This window comes from Podarcis bocagei, assembly GCF_964188305.1.
Source record: "Podarcis bocagei genome assembly, chromosome: 16".
Classification (NCBI taxonomy): Eukaryota; Metazoa; Chordata; class Lepidosauria; order Squamata; family Lacertidae; genus Podarcis; species Podarcis bocagei.
Genome location: NC_138142.1, coordinates 28,845,236 through 28,864,500, shown reverse-complemented (window position 1 = coordinate 28,864,500; position 19,265 = coordinate 28,845,236). Strand labels below are relative to the sequence as shown.

Below are 19,265 nucleotides of genomic sequence, written 5' to 3'. Positions count from 1 at the left end.
AGACGGGTTGGGTGGTCATCAGACCAAGTGGCAGGCAGGCTCCGTGGTTTGAAGCCCAAATGTGACTCAGTAGCAGACCTGGGGGTGGGGTGCAGACCACAGAATGAAAGCGGAGGGGCCAGACTCATATTTAACATGCGTACACCAGCCAGGTGCAGGAGAACTGCAGATAATAAAAACTTAAAAGAGGCTCAGGTGATTTGTAGATCACCCTCACCTGGGCTACAGAACTGTCAACTGAAAAATAGGGAGGGGGGAGGCCTCCCAGATCACAGGTGGAGAACTTTTCTAGCCCGAGAGCCACATTCCCTTGTGCTTGACATCCCGGGGGCCACATCCCAGTGGGGGAGGGGGCCAGAGGCAAAAAAAGTGGGCAGGGCCACAGATGTGACTCTTACCTTGGTGGAATAGGTTATATTTCAGCTGTGCAAACAGGGGAGGGTTCTCCATCCTTGCAAGCAGGAGGCAGGATCACAGCCATGCAAAAGCACTTTGATGCAGGCAGTGGCCTGGAGGAGCCCAGAGGGCTGAGGAGAAAGGCCTGGAGGACCAGCTCTGAGGTTCCCCTCCTCTCCTGTGGATCAAGGCAATGTAGGGAGTGTGGGCCAGGGCCACCAACCCAGGCCTCCCACTCAGAAAAACCACCCCCAGGAGAACGACCAGCGGCTGGTTTGTGCATAGACAGAAAGACCCAGGTATATTTGCAACTGCATCCTGTTGGCGCAGGTGGAGGAGATTGTGGTGGGGTGTGTGGAATAGGGACAGGCAGACTCACCCAGACCCCTCCCCAGTGCAGAGGCAAGTGTCCTCCTTGTCGTGCGTTTGTCCCCAGATGGTGGGCTGAATTGGTTTTCTTTTTGGGTGTTTGGTTGCAGACGTTACCTTGAAGGATATAAAACTGTCTCGTTCTCTTCTCTCTCCCCACCCCCACCCCGGCCCCCCGTCTCAGACTGTGTCAGGATAGGCTGTAACCCCAGTAAGTTGCCATATATATATATTTCTTTTTTCCCTTTTTTTCTTCTTCAACTCATTCTTTTTAATCCTGCAGTTTCTGTTTTATTTTGCTTTTCTAAAGGAAAAAGGTGGTGTGGTGGTAGGCTGTCTGTGTGTGTGTGTGTGTGTGTGTGTGTGTGTGCGCGCGCGCGCGCGAACAGGACACAGGGATGCTCCAAAGGGTTCTCTCCTCAGTCCCCAGGACAGAACAAGCCCATGAAACGTCTTCCTTCTTGTAGACGCTCAGGATGAGCATCTGCTAAAGCCTGTAGGAGTTGGTCAGTAGCAGAAGCCAAATGTTCCCCTTCCTCCACAGTTGCTTCACATAGAGATGAGCCCACCTACCCCAATGCCTTCCCCCCTCTGTAACATGCAACAATAGCCCCTTCCTCCCCTCTGATGAGTATCAGAGGATCTGCTGACAGCCAGGATGCCTGGGTTCTCTTAACCACACCTTTTGAGGTGAGTGGCACTGAGTTTTTGTGGAAGGGTGAGTTTCCCCCCTAATGCCATTCCTGGAACTTTTGAGAGAATTTCCTGTGGAAGAAATGTACCTGGGATTTCGGGCAGTGCTCAGATTACACAGAGGATGGCGGAGGGGGCATTCCATTTTTGGATGTCTCTGCTTACCTACAGGGTGGTGTGATTTTCCTAAAACCGAAGGCAATCATCAAAGGGTGGGATTTTCCTAAAACCGAAGGCAATCATCAAAGGGTGTGGATTTCATTAATTCTCCCCTCTTTCTCCCGTAATTTGAGGACTGGTTTAAAAGAGAGGAGAAAGAGTTCAGCATGGCTGAGGGGGAGGCGGGGACTTTGCAGGGCAGTGAAAATTTACAGAAACAAAAGCGGAGTTGATTAAGTTGCTGCTGGAAAAGGAGGCTTGCAGGGACCCCCGGAGTAATATCTCCTACACACTTTAGGTAATGGGAAGAACCCCCCGGGTGCTCCCAGTTTAGCAAACCAGCTTTTTCTGGCCTGGTTCATGACAGCGATGTGGGGGTGCTAAAGGGGTCTGTCTCAATCTGAGCAGCGATCAGGTCTGGGGAAGGGGTTGGGCCAGGGGGGGGATTCCCTTTGCACCCCCAGCGCTCCACACAGACAGCTGAGGAAAGACAGGCATGGACACTCACCTGTTGTTGGTGCAACTCTTGTTTCCAAACAATTTAACGATGATTTTACAACTTGGAAATCTCCCTCCATTCTACATTTTGTGCAACATTGAAGGAGGGGAGATGGGTCATTGGGGCAAAAGGGTGTCACAGATCAGCAGCCCCCTGGAACTGGGCAAGAGGCTCTAGTGGGGATCCAAATGAAAGGGACAAAATCAGCCCCTCCATATCTGCTCTGTGTCACTTGTCAGCTGGTTCAGTCTAATCATAATCTTCACGAAGCACACACTTTTAAATGCACTTTGATCGTCAAGAGCTGTGCTGGGACAACTGGGGAGTGGGGGATGCCAAAGTCGGTGCAGGCCTAAATGCAGGAGGTCCTGGGATTCACAACAACCAAATTCCAAGCTCTGGGACTTGTGAGGGGCTGGATGTTGCAGGGCAGTGGAAATTTGCAGATCCCCCCCCCCTCACAACAACCTTGCGAGAAGACAGTGGCTGACCCAAGGTCACCCAGTGAGTTTCATAGCTGAGTGGGGATTTGAACTCTGTTCTTCCAGGCCCAAGCCCAACACTCTACCCACTATGGCACACTGGCTCTCATACGACACTGGCTCCTTGTCTTGCTTCCTCTGACAACTTCCAGGATTGTGACTCAGAGGCAGGCGAGTTTCTGGGCCTGCAGATTCTCAGGGCTGCCATGTAAATCAACCCAGGCTTCCAGTTTGCAAAGGAGGGCTGGAAATGAGAGAGGGAAGAGAAAGTGAGGCATACGGAAGTGGGGAGGAGGGTTCAGTAAGAGGGCAGGTGATCCTTGTGTTTATTTTTTGAAACGGGTCCATCTGCAGGTGCCAACAGCAATGCATCTAAATTTGTGTTGTCTACATAAGCAGAATCAAAATACGTTTTTTAAACCCAGGCATCCTGAACCTCAGCCTCTGCCCTCTCCATTTGGAGACGAGGATTTCATCTTTGTGCACTGGAACAAACACACTGGAACTATGGATGAGCCAAAATTGGGGGAGGGGGCTGATGTGGGCAAACATCACTTCTCATGTCCAGAGGGGCTCATTAATTGCTCCTTCACACAGCCTCAAGCTCTGGCATGGGAACAGACCACAGGCCTAAGCCCCTTGATTCCTCACTGGAGTCAAGCACCACAGAACCACACACACTCCATTGGTCCAGAAGGTTCTGGTTCCTTCTGAGAGCTGAGGAGAGACGTCGAGGATCCTGGCTGACTGCAGCATTCAAGGGCTGGTCTAGTGGCCTGAGGGGCGGGACAATTTTGTATTGCTTTGGGGTTTATGGCTTGGAGAAGAAGAGATGTGAGTACACTCTTTGCAGGGGGGAGGAAAGGGTTAATAAACTGCACCCAGGAAAGGCTGCAATCCTGGGGGTTGGAAGAGCGTTTCCTTAGCAGGAGAGCTCCCGGGAACTGGGAAATTTGGGATCAGGAGAGCTAAGATGACCCCCGCTTCATAGCCTGCATAGAATTGTCTTGGAGCAGGTGGGGTTGGGTGGGGGTCCACTTGGCCCACTGCTCCATGCCTTAAGGGTTCAGAGCCTGGAATGTTATTTGCATGTATTAACATACACGCTGCAAAAGTGTCTGCATGTATAAACATATGCAGATGAAAAACGCCAGAGTCAACTCCTGCAGTCTGTAGGAGAAGCAGTTGTGGTGGGTTGGAGAGTGGTCTGGGAGGTGCTGTTCCTGAATCCCTCCAAGAGGTGGCAGCACCCAAGAAGTCTCTGGTTTCCTTTCAGTACCTGAGAGCTTCACAGGCCTTCCCTGGTCGCTGCAGTACACATAATCTTCCACTTGATGACAGCACGAGCTTTTAGAAGTTGCTGCTGCTGCTGCTGTAGCTGGATTAGCCACCAGGTGGCAGCACCCGCTAGCAGTGCTCACTTTGGCCAACAGGTGGTGTCCATGACCAGAGAGAGAGGCAGTGGAAAGAGGCAGCCCTGGGGTTCTCTTAGTCCTTGCAAGACTCCACCGTTTGTGTTTGTTCTTAAGCTTCTGGGTGGAGGGACTTTGCTTCTGCCTCTCTGCAATTAATAATGGCTTGCAGAGCAGCATTTATCAATGTTATCGTAAAGGGCAGCCTTCTCAGTTTGAGGAGGAACAGTGCAGGCTGGGACGACCATGAAAGGTGCACAGCCACTGAGGCTTCAGCTGTTTGCCAGGGTGGCATGCTTGCCTTAGAGGGTGGATGTTGTGCCTCTGAATGAGTTCCTGTAGCCTAAGCTTGGCAGCCAGGAGGTCCTGGGATTCAGCCCTCTCTCCTTGTCCCAGAATCAGTCCTTTGGCCTTCTCATGGCAGGAAGTGGCCTTCTGCTGTTGGTCAACATGCCAACGCAGCTGGGATGGGCAGAAGGTAGATCAGGATCTTCTGGCAGATTTCTAGATGATTTACAACAGGTCACCAAGGGCTTCTGGCTCCAAAATATTTTACAACAGCAGGACCAACAAAAAAACCTCAGACTCCACTGATTCAGTTCTGGTTTGGAAAATGAATCTCCCGGCTCAGAGGAGCCCCTGGCTTCTGAGTGTTTCTTGTGTGTGCCTTGGCCTGGTTGGAAGGACTTGGGGTTCAAGTGAAAAACAGGTAGATCCAGCAAGCCTGACATCTCCTCCCTGTTTTCCCATCTCTTGCTGGGGTGCAATTAGTGCCAGCACCGTCCCTTAAGAGTTTGGGTGTAATCTTCGATACCTCCCTCTCTATGGAGGCGCAGATTGCAGCTATAACAAAGGCGGCATTTTTCCATCTCCGCCAAGCTAAGCAGTTGGCTCCTTACCTCTCTCGCCCTGACCTAGCCACTGTGATCCACGTGACGGTCACCTCCAGACTGGATTATTGTAACTCGCTCTACGTGGGGCTGCCCTTGAGACTGACCCAGAAACTCCAGCGGGTGCAGACTGCCGCGGCGAGACTCCTTACGGGGTCTTCGCTGCGAGATCACATTCATCCGGTGCTACACCAGCTGCACTGGCTCCCGGTGGAGTACAGGATCAGGTTTAAGGTGCTGGTTTTAACCTTTAAAGCCCTATACGGCCTAGGACCCTCGTACCTACGGGACCGCCTCTCCTGGTATGCCCCACAGAGAAACCTACGGTCTGCAAATAATAACATCCTCAAGGTCCCAGGCCTCAGAGAGGTTAGGCTGGCCTCAACTAGAGCCAGGGCCTTCTCGGCTGCGGCTCCAATCTGGTGAAATGCTCTGTCGCAAGAGACTAGGGCCCTGCGGGACCTGACATCTTTCCACAGGGCCTGCAAGACAGAGTTGTTCCGCCAGGCCTTTGGTCAGGGCGCAGCCTGACTCCCTCCTCTGGCAACCTGCACAGAATTTTGCTTAATTGGTTGCCATCAATTTGATTTTAATTAATTTTTATAATGAAATATTTTTAGATTGTGTGACTATTTGACTGTTTGATTATTTGATTGTTGTTAGCCGCCCTGAGCCCGGCTTTGGCTGGGGAGGGCGGGATATAAATAAAATTTATTATTATTATTATTATTATTATTTTGCAAACTGGCAGCAGCCGTCCAGGTTTCAGACTGTAGTCTTCCCTAGCTGCATCTAGAGGTGCCAGTTATTGAACCCCAGATCCTTTGTGTGCAGAGCAGGTGCTCTACTGTGGAGCTGTGTCACCTCTGCTTAAAATAAAGATTCTGGTCTTCACCGTTCAGAATAAAGGGATGGAGGAAGCTGCCTTAAAAGTGAGCTGGTCCATCTTGCTCAGTATTGTGTGCACTCACGGCAGCAGTGGCTCTCCAGAGTTTCGGATTCGGGGCTTTTTCCCTGCTCTACCTGGTGATGCCAGCAGGGTTGAACTTTAGGATTGAGCCATGGTCCTTTGCTCAGGCTCGCATGCCAAAAGACACCTGGGTGTGATTATTCCCCTTCTACACACCTGGAGCTCACATACTGCCCATGGATTCCTAAAAGGGCACCCCAGACAGTGAAGAAGCGCCCTGTTCTATGGGTCCAGCTGCCTTCTGACCCTCTCAGCTTCCCTCTGCCTGGGATAAGATGGAGGCCCTATGGGGTGTACGATTCAGGAGTGGCGACCGAGTGTGTGAGACAGGAAAGTGGCAGCCACACAGATGGCTGGGCTTGTGTGCTGGGAGTGTGTATGTGCCTGCAATGGTGAAAAGATACGGTGAACTGGCGGGGGGAGAGGGTCTTTAATTCTTGGGCTGGGTCCCTGTGCGAGGCTTTGAGGGGTTCACCTCTGCAGGGTTGGGGCTGTTACTCACGCAGCGGGCCTGCCCTGACTCTGCCACCCTGCCTGCCCCATTGCAGGTAAAGGCCCCGAGACCCTTTTTGCCGGTCACAAACTCAACGACAATGAGTGGCACACGGTCCGCGTGGTCCGGCGCGGAAAGAACCTGCAGCTCTCTGTGGACAACGTCACTGTGGAAGGTAAGCCGAGGAAGGTGGCTGGCCCGAGCTAAGGGGCTTCAGCACTCGGGGAGAAAGAAGGTAGTCTTTGGGACTGCAAAGAGCCAACATCCTGGCATCATTGCGGGCGGGTGTGTTCTCCCGCACACTCCAAGCAGTTTTTCCAGAATTGTTGCTGTCGGTTCTCCACTTCTGCCACCAGGTGGCACTGAGTGACTTTGGAAGCAGCTGGCTAGGAGGGACCATGCCTGAGTTTGACCACTAGGGGGCACATTGGGCTGGTGATCCAAATTAGGGGCTGCCAATGTTGACACAGAGAGAGGTACTGCTAGTAGTATCTGAGTGGGCAGGTCTGAACTGGGAATGTATGGAGGGGCTGTGGGGAATCCATAGCAAGGAGCAGGAACCTTGCCAGCCTGCAAAGGGGCAGGATTCCACGTCTGGCTAAGTATCCCCTTGGGGGGGGGGGGCAGAGAGCCACTGAGTGTATGGTGGGGAGCAAATGCTGCCCATGTGCTTCCCTTCTCTCCTTGGTCCAGTTCTCACCACTTGCCAATAGGAAAGGAGAGGCTCTTCCTTGCTTCAAGAGAGATAGTGAGCAGGAAGGAGCTCTGATCAGGGGAGTTCTGTCCCGTTTTGGCCTGAGATCTTGTGGCAACCGTGTGTCCTGCCCCCCCTGCCTATTGCCCAGCATCCCCTCCTGGCTCCATTTTAACAGTGTGCTCCCCATCCTACTGTGCTTGGCCCAAGCAGGGCAAATGGCCGGTGCCCACACCCGCCTGGAGTTCCACAACATCGAGACGGGCATCATGACCGAGCGGCGCTTCATCTCGGTGGTGCCCTCCAACTTCATCGGCCACCTCAGCAGCCTGGTCTTCAACGGGATGCCCTACATGGACCTTTGCAAGAACGGGGACATCAGCTACTGTGAGCTGAACGCCCGCTTTGGCCTGCGCAGCATCATCGCCGACCCCGTCACGTTCAAGAGCAAAGCCAGCTACCTGGCGCTGGCCATGCTGCAGGCCTATGCCTCGATGCACCTCTTCTTCCAGTTCAAGACCACGGCCACTGACGGGCTCATCCTCTTCAACAGCGGCAACGGGAACGACTTCATCGTGGTGGAGCTTGTCAAGGGGTGAGGGGTCCACAAGGGGGCGCTGGGGGGCCCTATCCACATCCTGCCAGACCTAGCCAGAATGACCTCCCGTACACACACCTGTAAGGAGCCCCAGCGACGTGAGCAAGATCTCTGTACACCTTCCCTACAAATCCCACCTGTCAGCCAGAGTACTGCCCCCTCCCGCCTGCTGCCTCAGGCAGCACAGCCAAGATGCCTGCATAAAGGTCCTGCCTGGTGCCTCAGGATCGCCTTCCCTGCCTCGCCCACTTCGCTGATGGATGATGTACGTTTCTAGCCCACTTTTCCTCTGAGCAGCTCCAGGATGCGTACAGGGTTCTCCCTCTCCCCACTTTATCCCCACAACAACCTGCGAGGTGGCTAGGCTGAAAGAGGCAGTGACTGGCCAAGCGGGGAATTTGAACCCTAGTCCTGGTCCGACACTCTCTACCATCACGGGTAGAGACACGGGTGGTACTGTGGGTTAAACCACAGAGCCTAGGATTTGCCAATCAGAAGGTCGGCAGTTTGAATCCCTGCAATGGGGTGAGGTCCCTTTGCTCAGTCCCTGCTCCTGCCAACCTAGCAGTTCGAAACCACGTCAAAGTGCAAGTAGATAAAGAGGTACCGCTCCAGCGGGAAGGTAAATGGCGTTTCCATGCGCTGCTCTGGTTCGCCAGAAGCGGCTTGTTCATGCTGGCCACATGACCCGGAAGCTGTACACTGGCTCCCTCGGCCAAGAAAGTGAGATGAGCGTCGCAACCCCAGAGTCAGCCAAAACTGGACCTAATGGTCAGGGGTCCCTTTACCTGGTCTGACACTCTCTACCTTCACAGCACGCTAGTTGCTTTCATTTTCTCCAGGCCCTGATTGGACCCTCATATTTGGGGTCTCCTGGGACTGGCAGAGTTCCAGTTACAAGCCACTCTGAATATTCGGGGGGAGGGACAGATGCTTTGTATACAGAAGGTCCTGGATTCAGTCCCTGCTGCCTGCTGTTAGAAGGACCAGGTAGGAGGTGAGACTCTGGAGAGCCCCTCCCAGCCAGCATAGAGAAAAGAGGCTGCCACTTCTTCATTATTTTGCAGTCTACCTACAACCATGTCTGCTGCTCATTTGCCAGAGGGGGGTGGCAGGGGGTGAAGGGGGAGCTGTGCCACTTAAGCTGGGAGAGGCTCCTTCATTCAATCCCAGGCATTCAGGAAATGCAGGAGACATTGGTGGACGACCCCATGTGCTTTGTGGACTGGCTTGACTCTGGGCTCGTCACATGTGGCTGGTGCTGGGAAGGCTCTTCTGCCTGCTGGGGGGTGAGGTCAGGCTGGACAACCCTTTTGATTCCCTGCCTTACCCACCCCCATCCTGCTTTTCCCTCAGGTACATCCATTACGTCTTTGACCTGGGAAACGGGCCCTCGCTCATGAAGGGGAACTCGGACAAGCCGGTGAACGACAACCAGTGGCACAACGTCATCGTGTCCCGCGACACAAACAACGTGCACACACTCAAGATTGACTCTCGCACCGTCACACAGCACTCCAACGGTGCCCGCAACCTGGACCTCAAGGGTGAGCTTACCAGGCTGGCCTGGCTTGCAATACCCTCTCTTGGCACTAGAGGGCAGCCTCCTTGCAGTTTATGGGAATGCGCTGGTGCGTTTGGAGTGCAGGTCCAGTCCCCTGTGCCCTGTCAAAATGGACACACGTTTCGCAGCTCCTCTCTGTGACACTAGGGGGTACTGTGCTGCCAAGTTGGGTGGGGGACAGTTTTAATCTGCCTACATTTATAGCATCCCATTATTGTTGTTTTAGGCAGGTGCCCTGTTTTGTTGGTCTGATTTTATGTGGGTGGGTGGGTGGTGGGTGGCTGCTCAGGAATGAAATAAAACAGCAGCATTGATGCCCCAAGCCAAGTGCATCTGCCCCCCAGGACAGTCCAGCAGGCACACCTTCCCCTTCCTTGGCCTGTGCAGATTTGCTGCTGTCTCTCATCTTTCTTTAGACTTGGTGGGCTTGTTTTGCATTGTGGCAGTGACATCTTTTTATGCTCAAGAGTTGATTTGATAGTTCTTAAGTTGACGGGATCTTTCCAGCTCCCCTTTTCTCCAGCCACAACCATGGTCATACCTCACCAGCACCAAAACACACACACAGCCACACAGGCCTTTGGGCATTTGCTGCGGGGCGGGGGGTGAACCGGGAGGTGCAGCCTGGGGTCTCAGGGCCCCTCATGTGTTCGTTCCACCTTGCAGGGGAGCTGTACATTGGAGGCCTGAGCAAAAACATGTTCAACAACCTGCCCAAGCTAGTGGCCTCGCGGGACGGCTTCCAGGGCTGCCTGGCCTCCGTGGACCTCAATGGCCGACTCCCGGACCTCATCGCCGACGCCCTGCACCGGATCGGGCACGTTGAGAGGGGCTGTGATGGTAAGGGGGGTGCAGGGTGGGCCAGGTCTGATTTGGAGCAGGAACCGGGTTAAGCACACATTCCCCTCCTCTGCTGCTTCTCTCTTCCAAATCCCTTCCCCTCAAACCTGACCCGGCTTTTCTTTCTTAAAAAAATGTGCTCATTTCCTTTAAGTCAAGAGGCTGCTTCCTCTGGAATTTGCATTCTTCCATTAATTTTGTCATCCAGACAATGGCTCTGCCAAGCAATGGCTCTCCCTTCTTGTCCTCCCAAATTTTCAAGGCTTGAGTAGCAATTTTTCTGACTTTGAATGTAATTGCAGTGCTGGCCAGCCCCGTGCAGATTGGCGACAAGGCCACGAGGCAGGGGATAGCGTCTGGGAGGCAGCGAAGCCTTATTTGCATTCCTAGTGGGCTGCTCTTGTCAGGCCTTGCTCTGTGGTCCCTTGCCTCCGCTCCCACCCCCAAGCTGGGGTTTTGCATTAAAAAATACACATCACCCTCATTTCATTTTTGCAGTAAAGCAAGAATGCACAAATGCAGTATTTCCTCCTTTCTAAATATGTTTAGCTGGAACATCCTTGTGTTGCTAAGAGCTTTGAAGAGAATCACATTCTCCTTGAACTGGCCTTTGGTGCACCAGAGCTGAGAGGTGGCTGCTGACATTCCCCAGAGTCCTCCTGGATCAGATGAAAGGGAGCCAGTGCAGTCCCACTTTATGTTTCTTACAGTGGCAAGCCGGAGGGAAGTCCACAAGCAGGACATGAGCAGGACAGCAGCAGAGGTCTCCCTACTCAGGATACCAGCTAGTGCACTAGGGCACAGAGCGGGTCCACCAGAACTCCTCTGGTGTTCTTAGAAGCTAAAACATAGCAATCATGGCTAGTAGCCACAGCTAGCCTCATCCTCCATGAAATTGTCTAATCCTCTTTTAGTGTCTATCTTGCAGGAGGGAATTCCATAGTTTAGCTCTGAGCTGCGTGAGGAAGGACTTTCTTCTGTCTGTCCTGACTCTTCCCACATTCAGCTTCATTGCACGTCCACAAGTTCTAGTGCAGGCGTAGGCAAACTCAGCCCTCCAGATGTTTTTTGAGACTACAGTTCCCATCATCCCTGACCACTGCTCCTGTTAGCTAGGGATGATGGGAGTCGTAGTCCCAAAACAGCTGGAGGGCTGAGTTTGCCTATGCCTGTTCTAGTGTTAGGCGAGAGGGAGAGAAACTTTTCTCTAGCCACTTTCCCCATGCCGTACTTAATAATAAACTCCCTCCCATGTTCACAACCCCTCATTCACCTCTCTCCTAAACTAAAATACCCCAGACAGTGTAACCTTTCCTCATTTGTCTTCAGGCCCCTCCAGACGTCCTTTCCCCTTGTGCATTCAGGATGATTTGTGCTCATGATGGTCCTGGGGCAATTTATTGTGATACCTGCCTGCAATTATTTGGGGGGGGGGGCAGAGAGGCTGCTTTGTTTCTGACAAGTACATGTCCCAGAAAGTCCTGCTGAAATCCCGTAACTTCTTACACCACCCAGGCTCTGGTTTGTTTTGGTCCTGCTTTCGTTGCGCTGCGGTGCAAAAGGTGCCCTTCCATACGGCAATCATGCAGCAGCAGAACACAGAAGAAGGAATGTAGACAAGAGCCCTGCCTTGGCAGCTGCAGCAGTGGACTCCTGTTTGCTAGTGCAGGCTGCTGCTGTGGCCAGGCTGCTGAGTGGAGCACCTGGATGTGCACCTATTACACCTGTTCTGACGAAGCCGATCAGCTACCAGACCAGCATTTAAGGCCTTGTGGTTAACAGCTGAAGCCCTGAGCAACTAGAGACTAGATTACCCGAAAGGCTGCCTGTCCCTGGACAGACCTGTTAGATCACTTAGATTGTCTGGAGAAGTCTGGAGAACATCACAGGGTAGTGACCTTTCCCGCCATTGCCCCCGCACGTGGCATGATGCCATGATGCTCTCTGCCCTGCGTGAAGCAGCCTCCCTTCCACTGGCTTTGGGAGGCTTATAAAGACACAACTTTACCTCCTGGCTTTTCCTGACCCACAAGGCTGGAGCCCTCTTGCATTAGTTTGAACCCCATGGAGTTCTGCTTTATTGCCTTTTGTAAGCTCTCACATGTTTCTATTCTGCTGCTTTTCTTGGTTTTTAGTGCTATTGGTTTTCTTTTTGTTTTAACAAAATAAAATTGTTTGCCATATAGATCTTTTAAAAATACTAAGCTGTTTATAAATGCCTCTAAGTTAATTAATAGGCAAGCACTTCAGAACAACTAATACAGTGGGAAAGTGTGTGGAAGGCCCAGTATAAATCCACTGCTAATGCAGAATATATCCCCACCCCACACAAAAAAACCCCACCCAGTCTGAAGGAACCCCCAGTCAGCCATGGGGATGCAGAATTGTGCCTCAGCTGCTGCCTGAGCCATCTTCAAGGGCAGCCCCACTCAGAGAGGAGGCCAGCAGCCCATGTAACAACTGTGAGCCAGTCAAGGAAGAGGTGCAGCTGATTAGACAAGCTGTTATGGTGGCGATGATGCTTTCCGGGGCCTGCCACATGGTAGGCAGAGGCAGACAAGACAAGGGAGGACTAGGGAACCCCTGAAAGCCCTGAAGTCTCCCCCTCTTGCTTTCTCTCTCTTTGGCCCCTCCCGCTAGGTCCCAGCACCACCTGCACGGAGGACTCCTGCGCCAACCAGGGCGTCTGCCTTCAGCAATGGGACGGCTACACCTGCGATTGCACCATGACCTCATATGGTGGCCCCGTGTGCAATGACCGTGAGTAGGAGGGGGGAGATGGGAGTGGCAGGGAGGGAGGGAGGGCAAAAGGGGGAGCTTATCAGCCCCAAGGGGGGAACACACCCTGGACACTGAGCAAGGCAATGAACTAGTAGCGCCGCTTGGACTGGGGCTGGCGTTTTGCAGACTGGAGCCCTCTTCCTCCCTTTGGGGAGTGGGCCCAGTGCTGCCCGCCTTCCCTCCCTCTGGCAGCCTGCTTCCTCAAGGCCTTTTGCTGTGTGGGATGGGGAACAGAGGGCAGTCGAGTCCCCAGGGGAGCAACGGGATGTGTGTTTGTGTGTCTATTGGTGGTCTTGTCACCCGGGGGCACCCAAGAAGCTTCTCAAGGTCCACGGTACCCATGGCTAGATGAGACCGAACAAAACGAAGGAATAAAAGCAAGCATGGGGTTGGCGAAACCACATGAGGTTCACTATTAGGAGCGACACTGTCAGGTTATTATTAAAAGGCTGTTGCATTGTGCGTTCCACAAATGCGTATCAGTGGAAAACGAGTCATCTCTTTGTCTCCAGAGTTAAAGTTCACACTCACTTTATAGATAATCTGAAGAGGGGGGCAGGAAGGAGAAAGTCTCATGGTACGCAGTAGAGAACAACCCTCCCTGCACACGTGAACCCTCACAAACATCCCTGTTGAAATGTCGGAAGGAGTTGGAACAACCTTCACTGCCCCACAGCAGAGGGAGAATGCACCTCTTGCCGCAACAGAGGGCAGCACTAGGGCACTTGCCCTCACTTATGGGGCAGGAGAGCTGTCCGAAGGGCAAATGGGGGAATTGGGGGTCCAAGGGTCTTCTCTGCTGCAAGAACCTGCCAAGCGGCAAAGGGGACTATGAGGGAAGGGGGGATTCAGCATTGAGAACTGTGTGAAGATGGCAATGCCTACACCCCACTCAATGAAGCCCCCTCTGCCCCATTGAACAGATGGCAGCCAGAAGGTGAACTCTGCACCACTATGACTGAATTGCACAAGCCACATACACACACCCTGACAACCCGGCACGTTTCATTGCTGAGCTTCTCAAACAATTGTGGCTGGTCTTGTATTGGGTTGGGTGGAACGTCTCGTCCGCCTGAGAATTTGCACCAATATCTGTAGGTGAGATTGATCTGTTTTGCCGCCGCCTGTCCCAGGTTTGCGTTTGGCTTATGAGGGTGGAGTCCACAACCAGATGCTCTAGAAAGGCAGTGTCTCAGAGTGGGATAAGTAGGGGAATTGGGAGGGTGAGTGGGTGTCCCCAAGTTATCGTATCTGCCAGGTGCAAGGAACATAATGGCACAAAAATTTATGGAGGACTAAGGTTTGAGCTTGGAATCCAAAGGTGGGAAGAAAAGGGGTCTGGGTGGGCAGAGCAAAGTAAGGGCCTCCCAGGTTGAGGGAGGACGGGTCCCTTCTCCTCCTCCCCCCTTCTCAGAATAGCCCCTCTGCAAACCCTGCTGCCACTTGGCAGTCACCGTGCACTATAATTAATCTCACTTTGTTACATTATCTCTGTATGTGATGCACGGCAGATTTTCATTTTTGAAAAATTCGCTATAAAAAACAAGGTGCTGATAGTCTAGGGCAGAGCAGCCAAAAGGGCTGAGATGACAGGAGAATGAGAGGTTTCAATCTGAGGCAGGGGAGTATCTACTCAAGAGAGCTGCTGAGCAGTGGGAGGGGGTTTGTCTCTCTGCCTGGGGGGGATGAGGGTGGGCTTTTCTGGTGGGTACCTGGCAAGGAGGCCTTGGGAGTAACTGCCCTGTTGGCTGGATGGGCCGGGGTCCATTCCAGTTCTATGCTGGGGGTTTTCCTCCTTGTGGTGGTGCTTGCAGCGGAAGGTACTTAACTTGGCTGGTATCTCTGCAGCAGTGCAGGCCTTAAGGGAGACTCTCTGAGGAGTGGCTAGGAAGGGCGGGCAAGGGAACAGCTCCCTCTCCAGCACTGAGAGAACCATATTTCTTCTGCAGAGTTTTCATCTTGACAGTTCCCTTGCTCAGTTTTTAACAAACAATTGCCTCCGTGCCATGCCATGGGAGTGAAAGATGGGGAAGGAGGGTTGTGTGTGGGTTTATGGGAACCTCTCCTGGCACTTCTGAGAGCTTCCCCGGGGGAGAGGCCAGGGACTGCTGCCTCAAGAACTCTGGGTGAATTCAACAGAGCCAGAGCACATCAGGCCAAGGCTGCATCTGGAACGTGTTTTCTGTGCTAGGTGCATCTCTCCAGGAAACAGAATGCCTTGTAGGTGCAGAGTGCCTTTCCTTCGCTGCTGCTATTGGTCTATTTCTCTGTAGTGACTGGGGCTGATGGGAGTTGTCATCCAAAACATCTGGAAGGCACCAGGTTGAGGAAGACTGTAGTAAAACAAGAACATCATCTTAAGTCCCATTGCTAAAGTCGCACACAAATCAGAACTATTTTGAAAGTCTAGAACTAACAAGAGTAGCATTGCAAACAACATAAAAAATCAGCAGCCAACCTCTTCTCACCTGCCAAGACTTGGCTGAGCACCCCAAGGTCATACCATTGCCCACCTGGAGTCTGGCACCCAGCTCCCCACGCCACCCCCCAGCCTAGCATACACTATTACTGGTGCCAGAGAGGATGTGCTGGTAGATGTGGGGGGCATCCTATGGTCCTTGTTAAATGCATTCAAGCCACCTAGCAAACAACCTCACCTTGGCCACCCACGAAACTTCCCAGGCTAGAGCTGGGCTGCAGTTTGTCAGGAGACGCATTTTAGTTAAATGCTCTGAGAATTTCCTTTGGCAAGCCTCTGCCTCTCCTCCCTGCCTGAAGGAAAAGGGTCATTTAGTCAAATATTCACCAGTATATTTCCCACCTTATTTGTGCATGCAGGCCTGGTGGTTGGGATTTTGCGACTCCCATGATTCCCTGTAATGGCACTTGGTCCTGGGCATCATGGAGGATGCAAAATGGCTTCTGGATTCGCAAAACAAAGGTTGTGCTGTTGCCGCTGCTAATTGCCAGCCCCTCCCAAGAAATGATTAGGAGAAATTCACCACCACAATAACTCTGAGAACAAGCTGCAAAATCCCCCTGCCACTGCCTCCAGCATTTTTCTCTGCCAGAAAATAGGGTGGAGAATATATGCATCTTCTGTCCAATGAGCTCAAGGTGTGATGCATTAGAAACTGAGAGCCAGTCACAGGCCCAAAGGTCACCCAGTGAGCTTCATGGCTGAGTGGGGAGTTGAATCTACCCGGTCTTAGTCCAATCACTCTTAGCACCATGCCACACATTCCCCTACCAGGCCCCAGGTAGGAAGTCTTCCCACCTTGGCATTTGTGACAGAGCCCTCAACTTCTCTACCCACAAAAGCCGCACACACACCACAACATTTACTTAGCATTCTGTGGGCAGAGAACATGCTCAGTCCTCACTGGAGAGCTTTGGGTTCCCTTGAGACTTGTGATACACAAATGCACACATGTGCATACACAAGGAACAGCACGACAGCCTGAACATTGGAAATGGAAGGAATTTTTTGTTGCTTTTGGTTAGATTCTGTGGATATGAGGTGGGAATAGTTATCTATCTTACCTTAGCCACATCTGAAATTTACATCTTGCACCTTCAGTATAGGTTGTCTTTTCCCAGGGTGGCTAATACAATGGTAAGAAGCAAAAGCACAATATAAAATTATAATAGTGCTTTTAAAAGCATACAATCTAATACAGTACATCAAATCAAAGCAGCAAATTGAAAGATGTAATAGCTAGTTTAAAGAGGCGGTAAAGTCAAACTCATACTGTATTAGCAGTTCTTTAAAAAGACCGGGAATGTAGAACTGCCTAGGCCTGGTGCCTAAATGTTAAAGTAAGGAGGGCTCCAGGCGGGCCTTCTAAGGGGAAGGCATTCCAAAAGGCAAGGAGCCACCACAGGAAAGGCTCTGTCTTCTCTGCTGCACTTCAGAAGGGAGGAGCAGGCCAGAGAAAGGATTCAGGTGATGCTGATGTTGCTCAGAGCAGAGCCCCCCCAACCCAATGAGTCTTCTTATCTTGGGGTCAGCCTTTCTTTGCTCATTTCCCCACCTCTGAAGCTCCTATTTGAGCTGCCTGCTCAGTTTTCCAAAATGGTCAGGGGCAGGAAAGGGGTGGGATGAGCTCTGCTCTGTCACTGCTCGCGGGCAGAGGCTCTGAATTTCTCATACCCAATTTGGCAACCAGATATTCAACAGGTGCGCGCGCACACACACACACACACACACACAGTTACGATGTCCCTCCATGCTAGCCAACACTTTACCTTTTGAATGTTTTCCTGCTGAAGCACAGCACACCTGTCAAGAGAAAGGCGCTACATGCTCCTCTCTGGGGGGGCCGGGGGTGTTCTGCTCCATGTCCACTTCCCCAGAGGAGGCTGCATTTCAGTTTTAGGGACCCTGCCCGAGCCCCAGAAGAGATCTCATTGCAAACATGGACTGGGACAAATCAGGAGATAATGGGTGTGGAGGACACTCTCCAAATCCCAGGAAGCAAGGTTGGGGTTTTTTCCTTACTATCTCAGGAGTCCCTTGGGGGCGTGTTTCTGTTCCCCCTCCCCGCTGAGCCCTCCTTCCCCCCACCCACCACCTCTGCGCCCTGCAGTTGATGAAACCACTTGCATATTGGGGCTGACAGCCCAATCCATTTTAATGAGGCAAGGGGCTGGCTAACGAGGTCCAAGGAGTCTCTAACAAGGCTCTATTAAGCCAGTCCCCTGAAGCGTGCCAGAGAGGAAGGGGACAAGGGTCATTCTCCTCTTCTCTCCCCCCCCCCATAAACACTGATGCCCTGTATTTAAAGAAGTTGCTGTGATGGGTTCAGGGCCCTGTGGCTGGATAGTGAGTGTCCAGAATACTTTTTCCTGGTTACACCCGGGGGTCATCTGAAGTGCCTCTGAGCACGTGCAGGGTGACAATGCTGTACTGATGAGCCAGAGAGCCAGAAAGCTGCACTGACCCTGCCCATCTCTGGCATACACACACCCCTCTGGTCAAAGTTTCAGGACATCATTCTATCCACGAAAAAGGCACTTGAGGAGCGCTTGGGGTGGGGAGGCCCAGAGGGCCACATCTGCCCCATGGAACTGAACCAGGATGCAAATTCAGGAATGACTGCTGTATTTGAAACAGAAAGATGAATACATATCATCACAATGTGGCAGACAACGGCCAGGTGAGCTGTGTGCCTGGCCCCGCTGCACAGGTGGTGCTCACAGTTGATAGGCATTCACGCTCCCCCCATAAGGTTATTTCTCTTTAAACCAGACTTGAGCCAAGCGAGGACTTGGGCCAAGCAGGGCACCTGGGCACCCTGATATTAGAAGAGCCATTTCTTTCCAAACCTGGCACCGGAGTCCAGCAGCACACACACACCCGCTTCTTCCTGCTTCTGCCCGTTTGCTAAGCTCCTGGCTGTCGCAACATGAAGGCCAGTCTTATTATAAATCAGAAGGGAGGCCATAAATAGCCTGGGCTGGTAGATTTACACAGCGAGCTGAGAAATACGGCCCAATGCTGCAAGAAACCCTGTTCACAAGTTAAGGCTATTTGCAGACCGCCTGCTTGCAGCAGAAGCCTCTCCTCCTCCTTTCTTGGCTGACTGTGAATCAGTCATCATCGTCCCAGTGTCCTTCCCTTCTCCAACGGCACCCCAGAGGTGGCTCATGTCTCCACCCTGGGCTTCTCCCACTAGGCTTCAGAATGTGAAAAGGAGGATTTAACTGGAGGCAGCGGTGCCCAGTATCTGCAACCTGGTTTCTGGCCTAGAACAGGACAAGGGTATGTCTCTGGCCATGTGCAGAATGCATTCCCCCTCCTCACAAACATGCCAGTGGCTGCAGCCGGTCCTGGCCAGCCTCTCTGAGTGGGGGGGGGGGACTCTCTGAGTCCCTCCAGTCTAGATGCCTCATTTGCTTCAAAGAACATCCCCGTCTACTCAGTGGCGTAGCGTGGGGGGTGCAGGGGGGGCCGGCCGCACCGGGCGCAACATCTGGGGGTTAGGGTTAGGGGGCGCAAATCCACGGGTTAGGGGGCGCAAATTACTTGCCTTGCCCCGGGTGCTGACAACCCACGCTACGCCACTGGTGAGGACGGAGGTTTATTTGCGTTTATTTCATTAAATACATACACCGCTTGATTGCAAAAAAAGGAAAGGAAAAAAGCTCAAAGCGGTTTACAAAAAGATTAAAAAACGAAATCCAGAAAATCTTACAGCGTTACTTTAAAGCATGAGAAGAGGTTTAAACCGCACCAACTCTCTAAGCCTCTGGGTTCGGCTGCTCTAAACAAGAATGCTCTGAGCAGGTGCGGAGCGGAGTCCAGGGAAGGCGCCTGCCTGGTGTCCAGAGGCGGGGAGTTCCGAAGGCTTGGTGCTGCCACACTAAACGACGGAGTTCTTACATGGACCCCCAAGGGTCTTCTAGTCCAACCCCTGGCAGCG

General features: G+C 52.4%; 1 protein-coding gene and 1 long non-coding RNA gene across 33 annotated transcripts in view; one reads left to right on the top strand and one right to left on the bottom strand.

The window, feature by feature from the left end:
• The window catches only part of NRXN2 (neurexin 2), a 355,283-nt gene that overhangs the window by 189,274 nt on the left and 146,744 nt on the right, over nt 1-19,265 (top strand). For 18 of the 32 annotated variants that reach the window (XM_081174002.1, XM_081173997.1, XM_081173994.1 and 15 more), the window contains 6 exons: nt 950-976; nt 6,419-6,538; nt 7,268-7,652; nt 9,012-9,202; nt 9,886-10,059; nt 12,700-12,819. In XM_081174002.1, coding sequence (XP_081030128.1) covers nt 950-976; nt 6,419-6,538; nt 7,268-7,652; nt 9,012-9,202; nt 9,886-10,059; nt 12,700-12,819 — 1,017 coding nt within the window. The remainder of the gene's footprint in view (nt 1-949; nt 977-6,418; nt 6,539-7,267; nt 7,653-9,011; nt 9,203-9,885; nt 10,060-12,699; nt 12,820-19,265) is intronic. The other 14 variants (XM_081173998.1, XM_081174000.1, XM_081174001.1 and 11 more) reach the window with 3 other exon arrangements.
• LOC308575609 lies at nt 14,408-16,447 on the bottom strand. Its single transcript, XR_014002882.1, has 3 exons — nt 16,384-16,447; nt 15,498-15,612; nt 14,408-15,173 (listed from the first exon to the last, which is right to left on the bottom strand). It is a non-coding gene; the product is annotated as an uncharacterized lncRNA (long non-coding RNA).